We start from the raw sequence: 21,690 nt of genomic DNA, 5'->3' as shown, positions 1-21,690 counted from the left end.
AATAAATCAAAAGAGAGATGGTACTTTTTTCCACACTTACCATCTCTCTTTTGATTTATTAGAATGGATTTCCACAAAGTGAAACCTGAAACCATCGAGTTTATTCTCTTTGATTGCTTGCTACCATGCATTCATAATATAATATTAATTTGAATAATTAGTTAATACAATCGAGTAAGCCATTAGAGAGGCAATTTAGGCACTCAGCGACATTGTATGGCAATATCCAGCGTCGGGAATCCTTGCCACCTAGGCATTTTGGGCGACAGTCATAGGTACGATTATATTTCAGTTCCTAGATAATTGCCAAACGCAGATCTATAACTACACATGTATGGGTATTGGAATAGCTTTTATTTGAAGTAATCTTAGGTCTGGTCAGTCTACTAGGTTTTCTAGCTTCTCGATACACCTAAGATACACCTACATATATGATCCGGCACTTTTAACCCACTTTCTTACCCGATATTGAATTAATTTTTTAGTTCCGCATAAACACTGTTCCTGTTAGTCTTAATTCCTAACTAAAATGTCTATTCCTTCTCCCTTCTTCTCATTTTCCTCTCCTCTAACAAGCAATCTTCCTTTGTTTTCCTCTCCATCCATTTCATTATTTCCATTCTTCTCCACACCAACATCTCATAAGATTCAAATATACGCCAGTCATCTTGTTTCCACTACCATGTTTCCGCGCATGTACAAAACCGCGCTCCATAACAAAGTCCTCACTATTCTCATCTCAACGTCCCTGACATCAATTCCCTCTTTGTAGAAGCTTCTTTGGCTGAACAGAAAATAAGTCGGCCTCGCATAGTACAGTAGAATAATTTCCAGAATAATCTTTCAATGGAACTTACTCCAAGAATTCTCTTTCTCCATCAATCCGCTCTGTGTCTAGAGTAGATAGATGTGGTGACAACGAGTGGTAACTAGCCGAACTTAGAGGCTCGTTGACTTAGGCTAGGCCAGTTCTTGATCGGCGATTCTTTCCTGATTTTACCATTCTTTTGGAGTGCTAGTAACTAAAATAAAGAGCTGATGTAATTGTTGTAAGTTTAACGCTTGAAATAATAGCTATCGAGTCAACAATCGGCGATTATTTGGCAGAAGTTAATAGTTAATCGCACGCAACAATTTACGACAGGCTGTGATTGTTGATCACGTGATTTGGGATCAACAAGCAGTTGGCGGGACGGGAGCCTTTTAATGAGGTGAAACGGTTGAGTTAGATAACGGGAGGAAGGAGTAGTGGAGAGGCGGGAGGTTGTGGTTCAAGATGCTTGGGCAAATTATAGCTCGTGAGTGAATGAGTGAGAGCGGACTCCGACGAGGAGGAAAGTGAGTGGGGAAGGCAGGGAGTGTGAGTAGAGGGGAGGTGGAAGAGAGACTGGTGCGAAGGGGAGGGACGGTGAGGGGCCGAGAAGAGAGGCGGTGGGGACAGAGGGATAAACACTTAACACGGGATCACGACCGCGCGCGTTCCATGAACCAGTTGGAAAGAAGGAAGGGATATGAGAGCAGTTGAGTTCGGGTCTACCCCTGAGAAAGTTAACTCCACGTAGCGAGGAGGACAAAAAGCTCTCTCCGTAGAGGCAAGAGACAGGTAGTTTGTTGTGAGGGAGAGGCTGAGAGTGGTGTTGGAAGAAGGGAACTATCTCGCACGTGGCTTCTGTGAAGGATATAACCAAATTTGAAAAAAATAAAAGGAGGAGGAATTTCCCTAAAAACACAGTCGCCCATTTCGTCTGGTGTCAAAGCCGGCTGACTGCTTCGTCGCCATGGAAGCGGAGAGGACCTCTCTGAGGTGGATACTGACCGCCACAGTCTTCTTGGCGGTTATCTCCCGTGAGTTTTTCATATTTTTCTAAAAGAGACCCCATACTTTTTTCGACTATTTCCCACCATATTCGTGTGATTCGTTTGCTTCCGTCACAACGGCGACTCAAGCAAACATTGGGAAGAATCGAATTCAGAACATTCTCTCGATTCGAAAATAAACACACAGTCCCAACTCCTTCCCCTCAGTAAAAGAAAAACGTACGGTACAGGCATGTGAAAGAAAACTTGTGAAGGTCTTGTGTTTTCCCCTCTTACAGTGTTGCCGCATTTTCAGAGTACGGAGGACGATTTCGAGGATACTGAGACCGATTTTTCTGAAGGCAAGGCATTTTAGTGGGAGAAAAAATTTCGCGTTTTACAGACGAGGAAAGGAACTGGTTTTTGTTCGTATTTTTACTGAGTTCGCTACACGCAAGTTTCTTGCAAAAGGTTTGACCAGGTAACGAATATAATAAGCAGCTCGTTATGATCAATGATAAAAATTGAATGTTCAAGTTAATCCCGAAATATAAGAGAATTGTGATGAATCTTCTAGTTGTGATAACTTAGGGGAAACACATTATTAATTGATTCTTTCCTGCAAATTTTATCAAAATGAGTTCTTGTTTATTTTCCTAACCGAAATGCTTGAGTCGAACGGTGCAAATCTATCGGTTGCATGTTTATTTCTATAAATTCTTCCAGATTGTTCAATCACCCGAAAGATGTCCCATTGCTCTTTTTATAGATGTTCTACCAGCGCAAATTCTCAGTTTCGTATGTTTTTCTCAAGTGTTTTAAACGAATTATTTTGAAATCGTTCTTCGGAGCGCACCTCGAATTTCTCAAGTCACTTGTTCTTCCGCCGCGAGGTTTATTCCATAACCCGCGCCGTCGATTCATGTCTGATTCATGGAATTACGCCATTTTCAACATGTTCGTTGCTTCGGTCAATTTGCCATTTCTTCGGGACTGTAATGAGGATAAAACTTCCTGATGGCTGTCGGAGTAATATTTTTCTCTGTGAGCAGTATAGCCATCGTACAATCAGATGGAGAACTGTACACTAAATGAGAAAAGTCTTGTTTCAAATCTACGTCGGAATCGCCTCAATGATCATGCTCACGGTATCTTATTGCCGTTTATCAGTATTTGTACACTATTAGGTTCGTTTTTCAGTAAGGGAAACCCGTGATTGGTAAGTGAATATAGTCAGTGAATAGGCACAAAAAAACACGTATTTTTTGACAATTTTTTCCCAAAAAAGTGATAGTATTTTAAATTTAGTGCGATTAATTGTATTTAGTTTAAAACCTAGCCAGGGATGTATGCTTGAGAAAAGCGTGGTAAATTTTAGACTCTTATGATACGCAGACAATTTAGGGGCGTTCGTGAAAAAAGGAATCAATTAATTTCGGCTGAATTTAATTTTTTTTTAATATTTGCAGCCGAGAGAACTAGGACATTTTTTTAGGAAAGTAAAACTCTTGAACTTGGCGACGAAATTGAATATGACAGAACATAAACAAGGTTGCGAGGTACATTCACTTAGTCTTAATGCAACTTTCGGCATGTATGAGGCTCTGATGGTGTGTAAATCCACAATACTTAGTAACAGCGCTTAACATACATGATCATACGTCATTTCTGAAAGTTGTAAAAACAAGTCGAAATCATCTACATTAACAATTAAAGACAAAGTACAGGTGAACACAAAAACGAGTGATAACATCTATTTTGCTTGGATTTGAGCACTAACCTAAAATATAAATGCATTCCCATCTTTCTTTCATTTTAATAAATAGATCGACAAAATCCTTATGGATATAGAATTACGAGCAGGGACTATATTATTTATCAGTTTGTTTGTTCACCTTCGCAACGATGCTCAGCGCGGTGACCCAACAATGGAATTCTGTCATTTATTTATTTAGTTAACAAAAACGAAACGTTAAGACCCTTGTGAATTGTTACATCCGGCTTTAAGTGAGGTTTTTCCCAAGAGTCAAGACGTATCTAAATCCCTTCTTCATGAAAACGGAATATTCACTCCATTACATCAAAATATTTACGTGTGTGTTTTCAAGATGAAATTTACAAGAATCGATTTCTCTTGTATAGCGTACCGGTGCAAATATTAATTTGCGCGTTAATTGGATGGAGCAATACGGACAGCAATCAAAATTCCTACAGAATTCCTCGGACGCTCTCAAAAAGTTGACATGTCAGGAAAAGAACCGGACGTTAGAAGTCCCTGGATAGTAATAGCAGCGAACTGAGAAGCAGTCCTACCGACGAAGACAGGGGCGTGACCTAATCGGTTTCGTGTGTCACCGTGAACAAATAAGGACTCCTAATTGACGAAACCGGTAATAAAACGATTCCTTCCTAGGTTTCAACAAAAAGCTCGGGATATCTACACAATATCCCGCAAGGGTGTGTGGCGGGGGGTGTTAGATCACCACCCGTATGCCTTTTACTCATGAATGCTCACTACCATCTTTCCTCCGTGTTGCAACAGTGACTAAAGGAAAAGCAGCTTGCAAATTGTAACTCACTCGTATTTTCTGTTTTCTGTAATAGCCTCAATAATTAATGTTTATCAAACATTCATGATATGCTTGACAGACTTGAAGTGACTAGTGGAAGGGTAGTTGTGTGAGTAGAACGTTCGATTAATATACTTTTGTCAGCCGGTTTTAAGCCTGGAGTGATGTCTTTGGACAAAACCATCTAAAATAATTAGTAGCGGTGCGATTTCCTAGTGAATAAGAGCTTGGCGGGAAACCGAGTAGTAGTAGTTTTGAGGGGAGGCGACCGACAGCTAAGGTCATTTGCGCCATAGGGGATGGACAGGAAAGGATGAAGGGTGGAGAGAAACCCGGCGTCGGCATTAGCCTACTCTTTACGAAAGGCGCCAAGGGGTCCGCAGTTTAACGTCCCATCCGACGGACGGCGTACTCACTCAAAGTGCCCTCCACAAAGCACCTCAAGTAGGGATCGAGATACCTCTGAAAAATATTCAACACCACCGGGATTCGAACCCGCGCCCTCAGGGTGGGAAGCCCCCGCACCATCTCGATCCCCGCGGGAAACCGAATGGTGCCACAAGGGAAGGTATTAGGGTCACCCTATTGATGTGCATGTGAATTTCACGTATTGGCTTTGTGTTTTTGAGATGCGGGATTGGAGAATAATAGAAAAGATAAAATGGACGGATAGGAAGCCGAAGTTGTGAGTATGTTCACGGGGAAGAGAAAGGAATAGGTAATGCTCATTCAAGGTGTTCTTCCTGTTTGAAAAGTAGGTCTTTACCAATTTACTTAAAAGTATCGTGAGAACTTTACCTTTCTTTGCCCTACATTCCCTTCTTTCCCTTTCCCTTCTTTCTTTCGTAACTTACTTCCAGTGTTCATGCTGTCTATGAAGTTCTCATTTTCTCCCTTCCTTCCTCTATACCCCACTTACTACCCAAAGTGTTTTCCATTCCATATCAAGGCCTTTTCAATAAAACCATCATAGCTTTCAATATTTCCTCCATTCACAATTTATTCTGCCTTATTCGTATTCCCAAAGTAGCATTTTTCACTCTTCGCCCACCATTATTTAAAACCTCTTCGTTTCCCTTCCTCTCTTTCTCTCTTTTTCTAACTAACTTTCTCTATTCTTCTTCTCCATCCCCAACCCCACATCTCGATATCCTCTTGATCTATGCTCATCCCCTCATTGTCTCATAAGACCAAGTCTCACATCCTTATAACACCACGTTTCAATATTGAAGTCTTAACCAATCTCGAATTAACCACTCACTTGCTACGTATACAAGTCATCAATTCACTTTCTCTTTTTAATGCTTCGTTTTTTAACTTAATTCTTCTCTTTAAGTTCCAATTAAAATGCTCATTTTTTTCACTACAATACGGCCCAAATACATTGACTGCTCCAGTGTATTTTTTCCTTCTTTGATATGTGACTTTGCTTTCCTGCTCCTGGAGAATCTATTTGCTTTCATTTTCTTGTTGTTAATTTCAGTTCCCGTACCTATCGCATTGTTCCTGTAAACCAATCAATGATAACTACAAACTCTCGGCTTTGTAGCTATCATTGAGTGCTTTGTTGGCTGCAATATATTATTGCAGCCAACAAAGCACTCAATGAACTTGATTGTATTGTTTGATTGCCTGCAAACCTTACTGATTTAATCAAAAAGGATATTGTAGGGAGAATTTCGAAGATGGCAGGACAATCAGTTGAAGGATACATTGATAATAATGGAAAGTTGAAGACTGATATGGAGAAAAAAATGCTTGAAGGATTATTGGCAAGCTGAATAAGTAGAAGCGACGTAGTTTGGAGTTTCAATATCGGAAATAATAGTTGAGTAGAACACACCGCTTACAAAATATTTGCTAAAATGGAAGCTTTTGATGAACTGCTGATGAGGAAGAGAATAATATCGCCCGTTAACGGGAAGAAATCAGATTATTTTAATTAGGAGTAGACTAAAGAGGATTCAATATTTAAATAATGCAATGATTCCCACGATATGTGAATGCAGTCACTTAAAACGGCATGAATTTTAGAAGTAACAGAACATATTGGATAAGGAGGAAAATTATTGGCTCACGTATGTCAGTATTTTTTTTAAGTCTGGCGGTCAAGTGATCTAGTTTGTCGAAGTATTTACGTCATAATTGTCAGCAAACAGCATTAACCTAACTGTTGAGGAGAACATACCCATGTTTGCAAACCTGCTAGAAGTTGAAATTTCAATTCGGATTTCAACGTATCTCTTTAGACTACGAAATATGCTGCGTACTCTTTCATTTTCATCGGGAGGTTTACCTTTGAAATGAAGCGAAAGGGATTTGTAAAATGTTATTGCCATAATACAGTTTGGGTCAGTTTTGAAGGTATTCTCCCAAACAAACAGATAATTGGTCGCAACGAAGAATGGAAGCCTTGAAGTAGTAGTAGTTGTAGTTTTTAGGGGAGGCGACCGACAACTGAGGTCATTTCCGCCTTGAAGCTTAGCCCAATACTAAAACAATGGCATGAGCACGCATTTATGGTCATTGTGGCAGAGATATGTAATAGCTTTTAGCAACCGTTGTTTAGACCGGGAAAGTACGGCTCTGGCAGGAGCACGAATCCTTCGCCATTGTTGTGTACGGGTATAACAGTGTTGGCAACGTTGTTTATGTTTATCGATCACGGATCGGATGAGTCGAAACAGTAATACAGGTATCGTAATGTGCTCTTCCTAGGAAAACCTTCTTAGACCTTCAATCTGAATCCTTCCTTAAGTGGTAGATTAATGGTTATAATAATAATAAGGATTACCTCGAAGTGAACTTAACCTCCATCTATCAAAACAAATCTTCGGGTTTCAGAGCATTGTGTTGAGATAGTTAGAGGGCTCTTCATTATCCTTGAAAACCAATTACACATCGTCTTCGACTTCTGAAGCTCTTCCTCGCAACATGAAACACCTTTTGCCTGACATCATTCTTGTCTTCCTCCTCCTCCTTAAGATTCCTAATCCCTCCCCTCCAAGTCCCCCGCATACGCAACAGTCTAACTTCTATTGCATCATTTGACATCCCACGACTTGCCAATGTCATTTACGAGTACATTGATGTTTCCCGACTTCTTTTACCTCCCATCAATTCCTCTTTCCCATGACTACATCCAGCGTTTATTTTGTATTCCCCTCAGTCCCATCTATTGCCTCCATCTTTCTCTGTATCAACAATGATAAATCGTCTCCATTAGTCGTCTTTTCTCAGGCATCAGGTATCTGAGCCTCATAATAATCGACCACTTTTGAAGGCTTTCTTATTAATTTTCTTCATCGCTTCCGTATCTCTATCGTTTATTCACTTCAATTCGTCTTTACTCTTTTTATATTTATCCAGACACTTATTTAAAATAGTCAAGATCTACTTGGTATTTCAGAACATGTATGGGTTCAAAGGTGGATGAGGATGCAGATAAGTGAACGCCCTGCTAAATTTCAGACGCTATAAAATTAAAATGTCCTCTTCCTTTTTGAGAAAAATGAATGGATAGTTAAAGGAATGTTTTCTAATTTCTTCTACTATATTGATGGTAGGGCATACCTTAGAACAGCTAGCGTATTTAACATATTTTGGAGGTGATTTAGAAGAAAACGGAGAGATAAGCGCAGGCATAAAAAAGAATTTCACTCGGTAAAGAAGTGCTAAAAAAAATGTCGCGAGTTTCTTGCAGGTACCTGCATGTAAGAATTTAAAGAAAAGATTTCTGAAAACTTTGACGCAGAGTGTACTTTTTCAAAGGCTCGGAAACTTGGCCGCATTTTAGGTACCCTGGTCGAAATTTAGTACGGCTCGGAAACCTGGAGGAAAGAGAATAAGAGCCGATTGGAGGTTTATGAGATGAGAATGTGGCGGAGGAGAACGGAGAAAATAATTTGGACGGAAAGAAAGACAAAACTGCGATGTTTAAATTAATGGTAGACAAGGAGGGGAATTCGCTGTTGTGGAAATCCGAATTAGGCAGGGTAAAGTGGTTGGAGGAGGTAATATAGAAATGTATGATGGTTATGTTGAAGGGAAAACACGTTGGGCAAGAGAGGAGCAGAGGAAGGAAGAGAGTTGGCTCTTCAGACAGAATGAAGACAGGCAGAAGTTACGAAGAAATGAAGAGGGAAATAATGTCGGACAAAGAAAGAAGAAATCCTTGCAATACTTAGGAGTAAATAGTCTTTAAGGATCGTCTAAAACCTGCCATTAAAATATTACCTTAAGTTAACAAAAACTAGAGCATCGACCCGACGCTCTACTCTCATTGTTGAAGTTAGATGGATGGTCTGCATTATAAGGCGCCCGTCTTCGGATATTCTGGAAGAATACGGTGACGTAGGCATTCATCTAAGTTGAACGTACGTGTGTCGAAAGCTATCAAACAGAGAGGACCTCTCGCGAAAGGTTATCCACCCTTCGTAGACCCAATCTGCTTGCGCTTTGATAATATATATGTTTTTAACCCCCCAGTCAAGAGCGAATCTAACCCGTCCCATGGACCCACGGATGAAAGGATACTTTTTCCATTAGCGTGGACCAGAAAAGCCGAAAGTGGCGCGAATAGTCAACAACCTAAAGAGTCTGTTAACTATCCCAGAGTGCGAATGTTGTCATGGGGACGGAATGAGAGTTTGACCGACTCTACTTATCATGCGAGTGCTACAAAACTGGCGAAACAAATCGATCAATAACCGATGACGTCTGAACCCGACAATCACATGATATAATGCCAGGAAATCAGCGTCCAATGACGGAGAAGGAATAGGAAATTGGCCATCGGGATTGTTGTGAAGAGGCCATTGCCACGGGTAACACGCATAATTCTCACCTCAATTCGATTTCGACTCATAGATGTCTCTAGTTACATCTGGTTAAACTATCGTTTTGACTCGAATAAATTGCCGGGGAGAGGAATAATATGTTGCCCGTCACATGTTTAACAAGATCAAATCATTTCTCTCGTCGATTCACATTTATTACATGAAGACTGGAGGCATTGTTTAGTTGTATAAAACAGCCGAAAATGACTCAAAGTTTTTTTAAAAATAACTTTAAGATTTGTGATTTGTGGTTTTAACAATTGAATCTCAAATTTAGTACTTTCCAACATTTTAGCTCACTTTTGCACAATTTTGCAAATTATAAAACATTTTTTGAACCACCAGGAGTTATTTTTTCCGTTTCATAACGTTACAAATAGGTAAACAACAAGGTGAAGAAGCATTTACAAAGAGGCGGTAAAAATCGAAGTATCTTTCTCAAACAGAAATAATTTGGTTCGAGTGCTATTCTATTATCAATCCACAAGCTATTCAACTTTCAAAACAATTAATGATGCTGAATCATATCATAAGCTTATGAAAAGTCGAAGGTAACCGCGGCCGATACCCCACCATCACTCAATATTCCAAATATGTCCTGAATTAAGGTATTCAGTTTCATTTCACACGAAAAAACATGCCCAAATCCGCATTTTTCTGTTTTAGCTGTGACTTTGATATGAGAAAACGTATTTTTCTGGACAAATGGTTAACTGTGGCGTTCCAGTTTCTCACTCCGCTGAGATTTCTGCTATTTGTATTGACGTATTTAAAAAAATACACTTTTCAAATTATTGAAAAGAACACAACAAATAAACTACGGAATTTCTAGATACGTAATTTCGTGTGTACTACACGATCCGTGTATAGGTTATAATCACCCAAATGGAAGTTTTCCTTTCGGGGTCACGAAGGCTTCATTGAGAGAAGGGAGAGAGATAAGGGGGAGGAATAATGCGGATGTAAGCCATTTCGCCGTATTTTTCGTGGTAGCCCCACGCGTCAAGTTGGCTTGCATATTTGGCATGTCTCGCCAGGAGCCCAATGAAAATTCGCACAGTCGAAATCGTTAGCCGTGTGACCAAGGTCACAACTTGCGTAACTGCATCGGCCATATATATCCATCTAAAGGGTGACAGGGCGAAACAGTGGAATACATATTTATCCGTGAGGCGTACGCAGTAGGTCATATACATCAACATATATCCATACGCCTACGCGACAATGGGCAGGAGAATGTCGGAAAGACTAGTCAAAGAAACGACTACGATAACAGTATTTAATTTAATGAACGACTTATGGACGTTAATGTGGAAAGATAAAACAAGGATGTAAAATTTCACTGCTTCCTGATTTAAGCACACGCGTTTCAAGTGTTACGAGACGCAATGATGTTTGAACGCGTCGTTAGGGCGATGACTTTTTGGCGTTGAATTCAGCGATGACGGTTTGTGCGTCGAAACACGCCATGTTTACAAATCAACAATAGAATATTTGTTTGTTTCACCTTGATACGTTTAATGCCATCTATTGGTTCTTTTACCATCTACAATAGTGTACAATAAATATACAATGGAAGAGTAATATTTTAACTCAGCGAATAGCATTAATAACGCAAAATATTAATTATAAATAATACATATTATAACCTATCCACACCATTTATCATAAACGAGTTCATCTTCTCGATCTCTCCACGTGTAAACTGTTAGCTTTCCGCAAATTTTCATCACCCACAGCGGAAGTTCGTGATCACCGGCTTCTTTCAGTTTGTTTTTCTATTAAGAACGCAAAGTTCTTTTCTTTGGTTAGAATAATTTCATAGCATTTACTTCAAGCAAGAAAGCCAATCAGATAAAGGTTGGTTTCAAGAAAGAGGAAGGCTCAGTCGATAGTGTTAACGTTAACTTTAAAATAGGAGGGCAAAACCTAGAGCATGTGGGACAATTTAACTATCTTGGCGGTATTTGGAACCAGATAGGTCAAATTAGTTGGAAAATCAAAAGAAAAACCACATTAAGCGGAAGAATCTTTCACAAGGAGGAAGAAATTCACGATAGGGATGTTGATTAAGATTGTCTAGAAACAGCTCGCCGAAACTTATGAGCATGGTTTTGCACGGCGCAGAAACATGGGCATTGGAGCAGGATTATAAAGCGTAGATCGGAAGCCTTTGAGATAATTCAGTTGATGAGAAGGATCAGGAATGTGAAATGGTTGGAAAGGGAAACAAGCAAGGAAGTGCCACTCATGGTATGGGAGGAGGAGATAGGTTTGTAGGGAGAAATCCAAAGCAGGTAAATGAATGATGGATTCAGAGCATCTTTATTGGTGATGGCATCTTGAAGAATAATGTGATATTTAAAAAGTGATGAACGTTAGGCAGGTGAGGTAAGGATAGAAAATGGGGTAAGGCTCATGTTCAATGGAATGAAGGGAGATAAAAAGTATGCAGAATGGTTTAAATCCAATGCAGGCTGTTAGGGTGCATCATTAGAAGAGGAAGATGAGAAATGTATAGATTGTCACTCTGTGCCCACCAAGAACCTAAGTTAAATTGTAGACTACCAATAAAAATAATATGAATGAATACCCACTATGATCTAAACTTCATTTCTTTATTATTTTATATGCTATTTCTCTCTCAGAAATTAATAAAAGTCAAATATATATATATATATATATATATATATATATATATATATATATATATATATATATATATATATATACATATATATATATATATAAAATATCTTCGAAATGGAACGCTCTTCGGCGACACACAAATATATAAAAAACACAGATGTAGATTCAAAGATTCTGAAGACGACAGCCGTGCTGTCGAAACGTAAATAACAAATTGTGAGTGTCCTTTCTTTGTGTCTCTATATTCTAAAAATCTACATCTGTGTTTTTTATATATTTGTATATATATATATATATATATATATATATATATATATATATATATATATATATATATATATATATATAATGATATATATATGTGTATATATAAATAAATATATATATTTATATTATATATATCTCCCACTTGTTCTTCTTTTAGTTTTTTGAAAAAAAATAAATCAAAGTTTATCTCTTGTCACTCTTCCAGAAGATTATCTGGCTCAAAGTCAACACTTTATCAAAGAGATAACAGTTTGAAAGTGCGCAAAACCCATATGGAATGTTATCATACTTGAATTATTTCAGCGGAATCCCCCCTCCTGAATGAAAGTTTTATAAAAACCCCTTCCAGTGATTTTGTTGAAAGTTCACATTGGAAGTACCTGCTCCTGAGTGACTTCTTCCTCTTTCAAGCAAAAAAGTGCAGCTCGGCAAAATGTCAGGTAGAGTAGACTTGTAAAATTCTTGAATTCACTAGAAGAAAGTTGACTTTATGTGAAGATGGGTAATTGAGATGCTTGTTCTTTCCAAGTATTCACCAAATGAGCATGCCTATTTCAGACAACACATGAACACTGGTTTGGTAGGTTATGTGTTCACAGACTCCAGTTTTCTCCAGCCCCTTCCCATTTGTCTCAGGTAGAACTATCACCTGGAAACTTTTTATCATTCCTCTCTGTAGTTTGAATTCTTATTCATGTATTCCTTCTGACCCTTTTGGGAAGTCTCAATTTTCCATAACTACTTTTCATCTTCCCTCCAATTTTTCCATTAGCTATTAGACCTAAATGGTCAAAGTAGTAGGGACGTAAGGGTGAAGAATTGCACTAGACAGAGAGGCTTTCACAAGGAGGAAGGAATTGATGACAGGAACATCGAGTGTGTATGTTAAGAAAAGACTTATTAAAACTTTGATATGGAGCGTAGTTATGCACGGCATGGAAACATGGTATTTGAGGTAGGATGACTATCTATTTGAGGCTTTTGAAATGTGATTGGAGAGGGATGGAAATGGTAAAATGGAAGGAAAGGAAAACAAATGGGGATGTACCTAAGTAAATAAGTATTTAATGGAATATTTTGTCTTCGAAAAAATTCAAAATTAATAGTCGTGACTCATTATATCTTTTAAATACCTATCCTCTTCTGAGTATAAAATTATCAACAGCAGCCTACGGTCAGTATCATTATTATTAGGTAATCTACCGGTTAAGGTAGGTTTTTGGATGGACATAATTACTAATTAAATAATTCGTGGCCCCTAGCAAAACACAACATCCCACTCTACATCAGGTCCCTCTTCAGCTCTGAGTACTTTCTTCCTCCCTTCATCCCATCCAACATCCCTATCCTGTTCCTTCCCTTTCCTCTTTTGCCCAACATTCTCCCCTCAATTACAGTCTTCAACATCCCACTGCCGGTCAACACCCCCTTCATCCACTTTTCCTGCCTCCATAGGATTGCTCCCAACAAACCCCTGTCTTCGCCCACCATACCAAGTACTTCCTCATTTGTTTTCTTCTCTGTCCATTTCACCTTCTACATCCTTCTCCACACCCACATTTCAAAAGCTTCCAATCTACGTCTATCCTCCTGCTTTAATGACCACGTTTCCTCATGGTCAGTATTATGATGTTTAAATAAGATTAATTTATTTTAAATTGAATATAATTTTCAGATTTTCTCTGCCAAAAAAGATTATAGATTAAATTTTTTTAATATGAAAATAGCTCCCTCTTTCTAGAGGTTATCTAGTTCAAATTACTGTTTGGCACAGCCCATTATTAGAGGTTCCACATTACAATGACCTTTGCTAATGTGTTGGAAAAATATGGCTACAGACTGGAAGTGTTATTTGGTCCTTCACAAACGTAATCGCCACTCTGCCACTTAAATATTCAATGATGTGTTTCACTTACCAACAGACTGGAGTGATGCAGCCACAAACATCGCCTCGACAACCGATGAAGAACTATCGACCCTCACCGAAAACCTTCTCCGGCACGACATCCACAATGCTGCCAAGTACGTGACCATAAACATACAAGGGAGAGCACCATCTGGCACCAGGGAGGACCGTGCACCAAATCCGTGAGTATAGTCTCACTGTTTCTTCAATAAAAATCAAAAAGCATGAGGGATCCTGTGAAAAAAATGAAATGAGGTATGAATTCAAATGAGAGCAATGCCTATGGAATCAATAAATTTGCATATAGTTCTTCTTTCATATATAATGATTGCATTAAAGTGAAATTTGGCTGTGTCAGGTGCATGGATATCAACTTAGCACTGAGGGTATGGGATACAATTAGCGTTGGTGGACAAAATAGGAGATAGAGGTATAAGTGGATCATATAAGAGTGTGAATTGAATGCTCTGGTATTAGATGAACTGATATATGATTTATGTTGAGATAATGGATGAGAGTTGATTGACTGACAACATATGTATTGGAAGAGAAGATTGAAATAATGGATTGTGAGAGAGGAAAGGTTAGACTGAGTGAATCACGAGTTAATATCATCAAAAAAAGACTCTTAAGAGCAGTGACAGATCCAAGGGAGAAGGAAGGAGAACCCATGTACTGGCAATCGTAGAACATTTTTGGTTTTAATTAAAATTTGAATATTAATATTTACATACATGCAGGACAAAACTTTTGAATGTCTTAATATCGACACAAATTATCCACTGCAATGCGGATAGCAGTCTTAAAATTAGTGCATTTGAAAATGCTATGATTTTTCAAAGTTTGAAAATACATCATTGGCCTTGATTGGGATTTGAACCCAGGCCCATAAATGTCTGACCAAGTATTTTAGCCAGTTAAGTTACCAAGGTATCCTCTTACACTGAAATTTTATGCATATTTGGAAGATGACTCCATTAAAAAGTTATTGTCACAGCATCTTCTGGAACACTTCGAATTTTTCTAAAGTAAATACCGCTGTTTACATATGGGCTTTAACCTTGTGGAATTAAACATACTTATCAGCATTCCTTGTATTGTAAAAAAGTTATTAAAATTATTTTCGCTCATGCATAATAATGCCACCCTATCTCAGCCCTTAAGAGATTTACTGCTATGGCTCAAAATAGTTCAAAGTATCACAAACAGAAGATAAAATTCAAAACAATATATTACTATGATTGAGATGAAATAAATATGCTAGGAAAGGGTTATTTAGAAAATAAAATTTAATGAGAGTGAATGGATTGCCTGGATCACAAGCTAACATTAGATTTTATAGTCAATGCGTCAAGACTAAAAAAAAAAAAACCAACCACAGTTATCAACCCGAATACCATTGGTTTTGATTGGTGAGGGTAGAGCTTCATCTAGTGCTTAGCACCAAAAACAGCGTGTGATAGCCACACATTAACATTGTATTATGGGTGGCAAATGCCTTTCACTGTACTGCCTCTGAGGTTTCCCAGAAAGATCTGACACCCAAAAAATCACACAGCTCAGGTCAAAGGTTTAGGGTCACCAAGAGACATCACCCAGGACTCAAACCTGAACTTTGGTCCCTGGTCCAGTTCTCTACTCACTGTGGAATACCATGTATCTTTGAAGTAGAACGGCACTGAGAATATGTCTAAATCTAATTTTGAATTTCACCTCCCCAGGCTGTTGACAGTGGACTCAAGAGCTTACCAAATCTTAAGCATCTCGAAACTGAAACTCCTTTACAACAACTATGTAGCAGATACAGGCGTGACTGAGCATGTGACTGCTGGGGAAAGAGCTGAAGAAAATAATCTATTGGATGCAGTCGTCGTGACACCAGTCATGACAAGAACACATAGGTTCCTGGCGGACAAAGGTAACTTCTGTTCATCTTAGGTCATTTATTTTAATGTGACCTTGGTGATTTGACCAAAGGGAATTAGGTTAATTGTGTAAATCATCAGTGGTAATATTATTGAAGTAATTGAGGAAGTCAGATATGTTGTCTGGAGAAGTGTCAATGTAATATAGGAAGCATTATCGATGTAATGGGCATGGGTAAGTGGATGGAAAATAGTTGAAGGAGAGTTTAATTGTAGTTTAAAAAATTTTCAAGAAGAAAAATGTTGTTTAAGAAGCTGGAGAAAGGGTTTCCCATATATCAATGCCAGCGTTATAGTGATTGTCCATTGAAAATACACATAATCAATTTCAGTCATTTAATATTTGTTAATCAATTTTTTATTATTTTTTTAAATTAATTAATTTATTTATTAATGGTAGTTTTTGTTTAAGGTAGGTTTTAGAAAAACACCCATGTATTCAATAACATCACCTAGCATAAAACAACCTGGCATCCGATGGTAGAAATAAACCCTTCTTCGACTTTGAATTTTTCCTACCTTTCTTCATCACATCCAACACGCAACTATCCCATTCCCACCCCTTCCTTGTTCGATTAATATTCTCTACGCTAATCATCGCAATATTATTCAACATCCCAATACCAATCAAAATGCTCTGATTCCACCTTTCCTGCCTTGTTTGGATTTCTCTTGTCAATTCCCTCTCTATCCTTCCCTGATACAATGCCTCGCACTTCTTCATTTGTTCATCTCTTCGACCATTTCACCTTTCCCTTTCTTCTCCACACCTACGTTTCAAAAGCCTCCAATCTACACCAATCATCATGCTTCAAAGGTGATGTTTCTATGCCATGTTTCCATGGAAGCTAAGTCGTTGAAACACAATGATGGTCGTAGAGATTGAAGTCTCCCAAGACATGGGGGTGGAGAAGGATGGGAAAGGCAAAATTGACAGTATGGCAAAAAAAGGAAGAAGGTTAGTTTAAATTATTTAAAAAATTATTTTTTCTGTAATTATGTGCAACTAATGTAATTAGAAGATTATGAAAACAAAGTTTGGAAATTTAAAAAAAATGTATTGAAATTGTCAGAATTTTTGCACCCAAAAAGTTGGAAAAAAATTCAAATTTTACGAATATAAAATGAATTATGTCCATTAAATAGAAATGTATTTATTTGTGCAAAAATTATAATTATTTATCATGGTGATATTTTTTTTATTTGCATTAAAAAACTTGTATGTTCATGTTTTTTCAGTTGCCAAACCTCAGAAAAACTTTTCGACTTTTTCATAATATTAATTGCATAATTGAGAATAAATATAATTTTTTTTTAATTATAAAAACATAGGATGATTTTCATGTCCTATTGTGAATGTAATATCTTGCTTAAAAAATTTTCCATTCTTGAATGTCCGCAGGTTATGTGAGGAGAGATCAAAAATCCTTCAAAGACATGATGCGAGAACTTTGGTTTGGCATGTACTCAAGGGGAGGAGGGAAACTTGGCTCTAGTGCAATGGAACACGTGTTCCTGGGTGAATTGAAGAAGGGTGAAATATCTGGGCTGCATAACTGGATATTTTTCAACAACGAAGAGATTCAAAACCACATGGATTACTTGGGATACGTGCGGAAGGTTGACCTGGGTGGTGTAAGTATACATCTACGTCTACAGAATACCCCGCAACCCACGGTGTGTCAGGTCACCAACCATAAAAAGGAACAATACCACATGTAAAACAACAATGTGGAAAATTACACCCACAGCAGCGAACACACTCATGCAAAAATCCCTTCATCCAACACTCATGCAGACACATATACCTTAAACCAACAAGCAACTGCACCCCAGGATGCAGCACGAAAGCCATCCGACAACACGCAAGCCAGGACACAACAAGCAAGAATGTGAAACTCCAATACCACATGAACATGCACCACAAAACACTCTACTCCCCGAGGAGACTGTAAATGGCAGGGAGTGCGAATCAACGTTGCAGGTAGCAGGAATTTGCCCCCGCAAAGAGGGACGAGGGATTGAAAGGGAGACTTACAAACAGATGAACAGAACACTAATGAGGTCATTCGGAAAGAATGGGTTATGATAACGAAACACACGAGGTTAGTGGAAGAGCATGCATTTAAGTAGAACTAATTATTCCCTAGACGCTGAGGGTGGCAAGTGGAATTTTTGCTATCTATAACCCTGCAGTTGCTATCCCGTATTGTCCGTGGGAAGAAGGAGTCCTTGAGTCGGCTAGTTCTGGCATCTATTTCCCGAATTTTATTTTTATGATCCAAGCGACCAATGTATTTAGGAGTACGAATAATTTGCGAGACCTCGGTGCTGAAACATGCGGATCTGAATTTATTTAATAATTTCAATCTTGCATTGAATCGTCTCTCTTCTCTACTATTTTGACTGACACCCAGAGTGAAAGGCATATTTTGGACGTAAAATTTCGTCTTTTCCTACAGCTTCTTTTAGATTTTCAGAAAATAAAGTCCCAAAGTATTTTCATCCCCAACATGATGCTAGTCTACATTGATAGCTAGCTCATCAGGGGAACTGTCCAAAACTGAATGTCTCTTTAAATTGCAAAAAATTGGGCAATTGGGATCACCTGCAATTGTAAAAGGATAAGACAGTTGCAGGAACCTATTTAAACAATTAAGATTTCTTCCATTAGTGTGTATTTATCGGTATCATGCTATTAGGCACCTCAATGAATATACAGGGTGCGGCATTTAAATCCGGACAAGCACGTGTTTCCCCGAATGAGATATCCTCGCCGGGTTAGCTAGACCTTACCCAGACTCTCCAAAGCATTATAATTAGACACAATGTCGTAAACAGTTGATGTGGGGTACCAGAAGAATGAAATAATTTTGAAATATAATGCCCAGCGCAAACACTTACAACAATAGGGGCTCTTCAATTGTACTCCGCACTTACACAGCCATTTTGAGGTTATGGCTGTTTACTAGATGCCTATAAATTTCAAGAACGCCAATTGCGACCTCCATTGGAACTACGATATGGTGGGAAATTCAAATTGAAATTTGTCTGGATTTTTGTGAAGTTAAATTAAATTTGATTAGTGACCAAGACATTCATAATTATCACACCAGACATAGACAGGATTTTATTGTAACAACCCATAATTTTATGTTATACAGTAATGGGCTATTGTATATACATTGTAAATTAGTCAACAGTTTAACTTCAGATATTAAAAATGTAAATGGGTTTTCTAATTTTAAATCAACATTAAAAAGGTATTTCTAGGATAATTGCTTTGATACAATTGATGAATTTCTGAAATGATAGTTTCTTACTATATTCTGGTAAACTGATATTATATCTGCTGTCCTCTTCAATTTTGATGGGTCTAATATATGTAAATTTCATATCTTCAGGACCAATAAAGCTATTATTATTATTACTTCTATTGAAGGCAGTTAAGAAGAGAGAGATATCCAAAACTGGATAATATTGTTATTTGGTATTCTATCTCTCAAGGTAGGTTTTGGATGGACCCAGACTGAGTAAAAATACATTTCTTAGCCTCGGGTAACATGAAATAACCTGACAATTACTCCACGTTAAGATATTCTATTCCACGTTATAATTCTGCATACTTCCTTCATCCCATCCTTACATGTACCTCTCCTATTTCTAACCCTAACTCACTTGCCTAGCATCCTACCCTCTATATATCACAGTATTCTTCAATATATTATCGCCAATCGAAATGCCCAGCATCCATCATTCCTGCCTTCTATGGATATCTTCTAACATTCCCCTCTCCTCCCCTACCATGACTATCACTTCGTCATTTGATTTCCTTTCCGTCCTTCTCAAAACACCCACATTTATGTCAAAAAACTCCAAATCTACATCAATCATCTTGCTGCAATATCCAATTTTCTGCGCTGATCAAAATTACACTCCATACCAGAGTTCACACTAATCTTTCCCAAGGGACATCCTCTGTAGAGTGCATCCCCTCATTACTAATGAGTGGAGCTTTCAATTTATGAAATTATTTTTTTTGTAGAAAATACACGAGATATTTATTTTCCTTGGGTTGATCTAATTGATTCAACAACAAATGGCATGTAAATCAATTGATTTTGAGCCATACAGTGTTCACTCACTGAAGATAGCGAACAATTGAAAAGATTGGTCATATCTCATGCTCAAGAGAGGAACCAGTTTGGGGAATGAGGAACTTAATCCTATGTTTTTTGCATGGTAACATTGAGTTTGGGCCATAAGATAGAAAGAGTTATTGGGCCCAGGAAGTAAGAGACAGTGAAACATACAAGAATGGTTCTCCCATGGTTGCCTATCAATACATACAAGTATATTTCCTGCAGTTTCATTAATTTAATGCAAACAAAATCAGTTCAATGCGTACTTATGTACAGCATGGTCATTGAAGCAGGATGATAGGTGAAGATTGAAGGCTTTTGAAGTGTGGGTGTGGAGAAGGATTGAGATGGTGAAGTGTACTGAAAAGAAAACAAATGAGGAGATGGTGGGTATCATGTGAGGGGAGGATCAGAGGGGATTGTCGGGAGAAATCGTAAGGAGACAGGAAATATGGATTCAAAGGATACTGATTGGCAGTGGGATGTTGAAGACTGTAATGGAGGGGAGAATTTTGTGCAAATGAGGAAGGGGAGGAATATGATAGGGATGTTGGATGGAATGAAGGTAGGAAGGTAGTACAGAGAGATGAAGAGAGGCTATTTGTAGAGTAGGATGTTGGGTTGTGTTTTGTTAGGAGAGACAAGATATTTACTTGGTTGCTGTGTCCATCCAAAACCTACCTTAACCGGTAGATTACCTAATAATGATCAGTTCAGTAACCAACTCACTCTGTTGTTTGACTCCTAATGGCAGAATTCATTCTCTTTACAGAAAGGGTATATTCTTAAGTTACCCCTCAAATGGAGTCACACTTACAAGCCTGTTGGAACAATGTTCATCGGAACTAGCCCAGAGCTGGAAATGGCACTTTATACAATCTGCTTCTTCACGAGACCAAACACACGTTGTCCCATCAGCTTAGGAGACCAACGTGTGTTCATCAAGACATTCACATTCCGGTTTAGAGGAAAAAACTATATTGGAAGTGCTTATCCAGATATATGATGAAATGGACGGTGTACTTTTTTAGATGTAAAGTGATGTGAAGATAAGATTTTTTTCCAAAAAAAAGCTCAACTTTTTTTTTTTTTTTTTTTTTAAAGGTTTCTGTGATTGTGTTTGGTATTGAAAGACGGTCTTCATGCTGCTATAGTTGTTTTTTTTTACTTTTGATATTTCATATGTGACTTAAGTAAATGTGATATGCATTAATTGGTTTAAAATATTCATTTTTGAATCAGTGGAAGTGAAAAATATTAAGGAAGCAACAGAAAATGTAATTTTCTATGGGATAACTTTTTTTCTACAATGGCTTCATAGTATTACTACAACATCCTGAAGTAATGATGACATACATAATACAAGAAAACTAATTTTTTTAAATCCTGTGGAAAAATTGTATTTCCGGTCCCTTATAATTATTGCTTTATCTTAACTTATTCTATCTCACATTCTTTATGAAACCTCTTCACCTGTGTAAATAGCATTTAATAAATTATACAAGTATTTATCTTTGTGCTACATCTTTAACATGTAAAGTACCAATATGTTAATTACTGTGTCTGTTATCAAACATAAAATAAATGTACAAACAC

General features: G+C 37.9%; 1 protein-coding gene across 1 annotated transcript; it reads left to right on the top strand.

Moving 5' to 3' along the window:
* Positions 1-1,453: 1,453 nt before the first annotated feature.
* LOC139698911 (endoribonuclease Arlr-like) lies at positions 1,454-21,638 on the top strand. Its single transcript, XM_071597865.1, has 5 exons — positions 1,454-1,845; positions 14,044-14,209; positions 15,749-15,945; positions 17,355-17,587; positions 20,867-21,638. Exons 1-5 carry the CDS (start codon positions 1,779-1,781, stop codon positions 21,098-21,100), a joined length of 897 nt encoding a protein of 298 aa, XP_071453966.1. The 5' UTR covers positions 1,454-1,778; the 3' UTR covers positions 21,101-21,638.
* The last annotated feature ends 52 nt before the right edge of the window (positions 21,639-21,690 follow it).

The sequence above is a fragment of the Hetaerina americana genome, unplaced genomic scaffold (assembly GCF_022747635.1).
Source record: "Hetaerina americana unplaced genomic scaffold, ioHetAmer1.1.p SCAF_9, whole genome shotgun sequence".
NCBI lineage: Eukaryota > Metazoa > Arthropoda > Insecta > Odonata > Calopterygidae > Hetaerina > Hetaerina americana.
The sequence above is the reverse complement of the archived record's forward strand: the minus strand, read 5'-3'. Positions and strand labels throughout refer to the sequence as shown.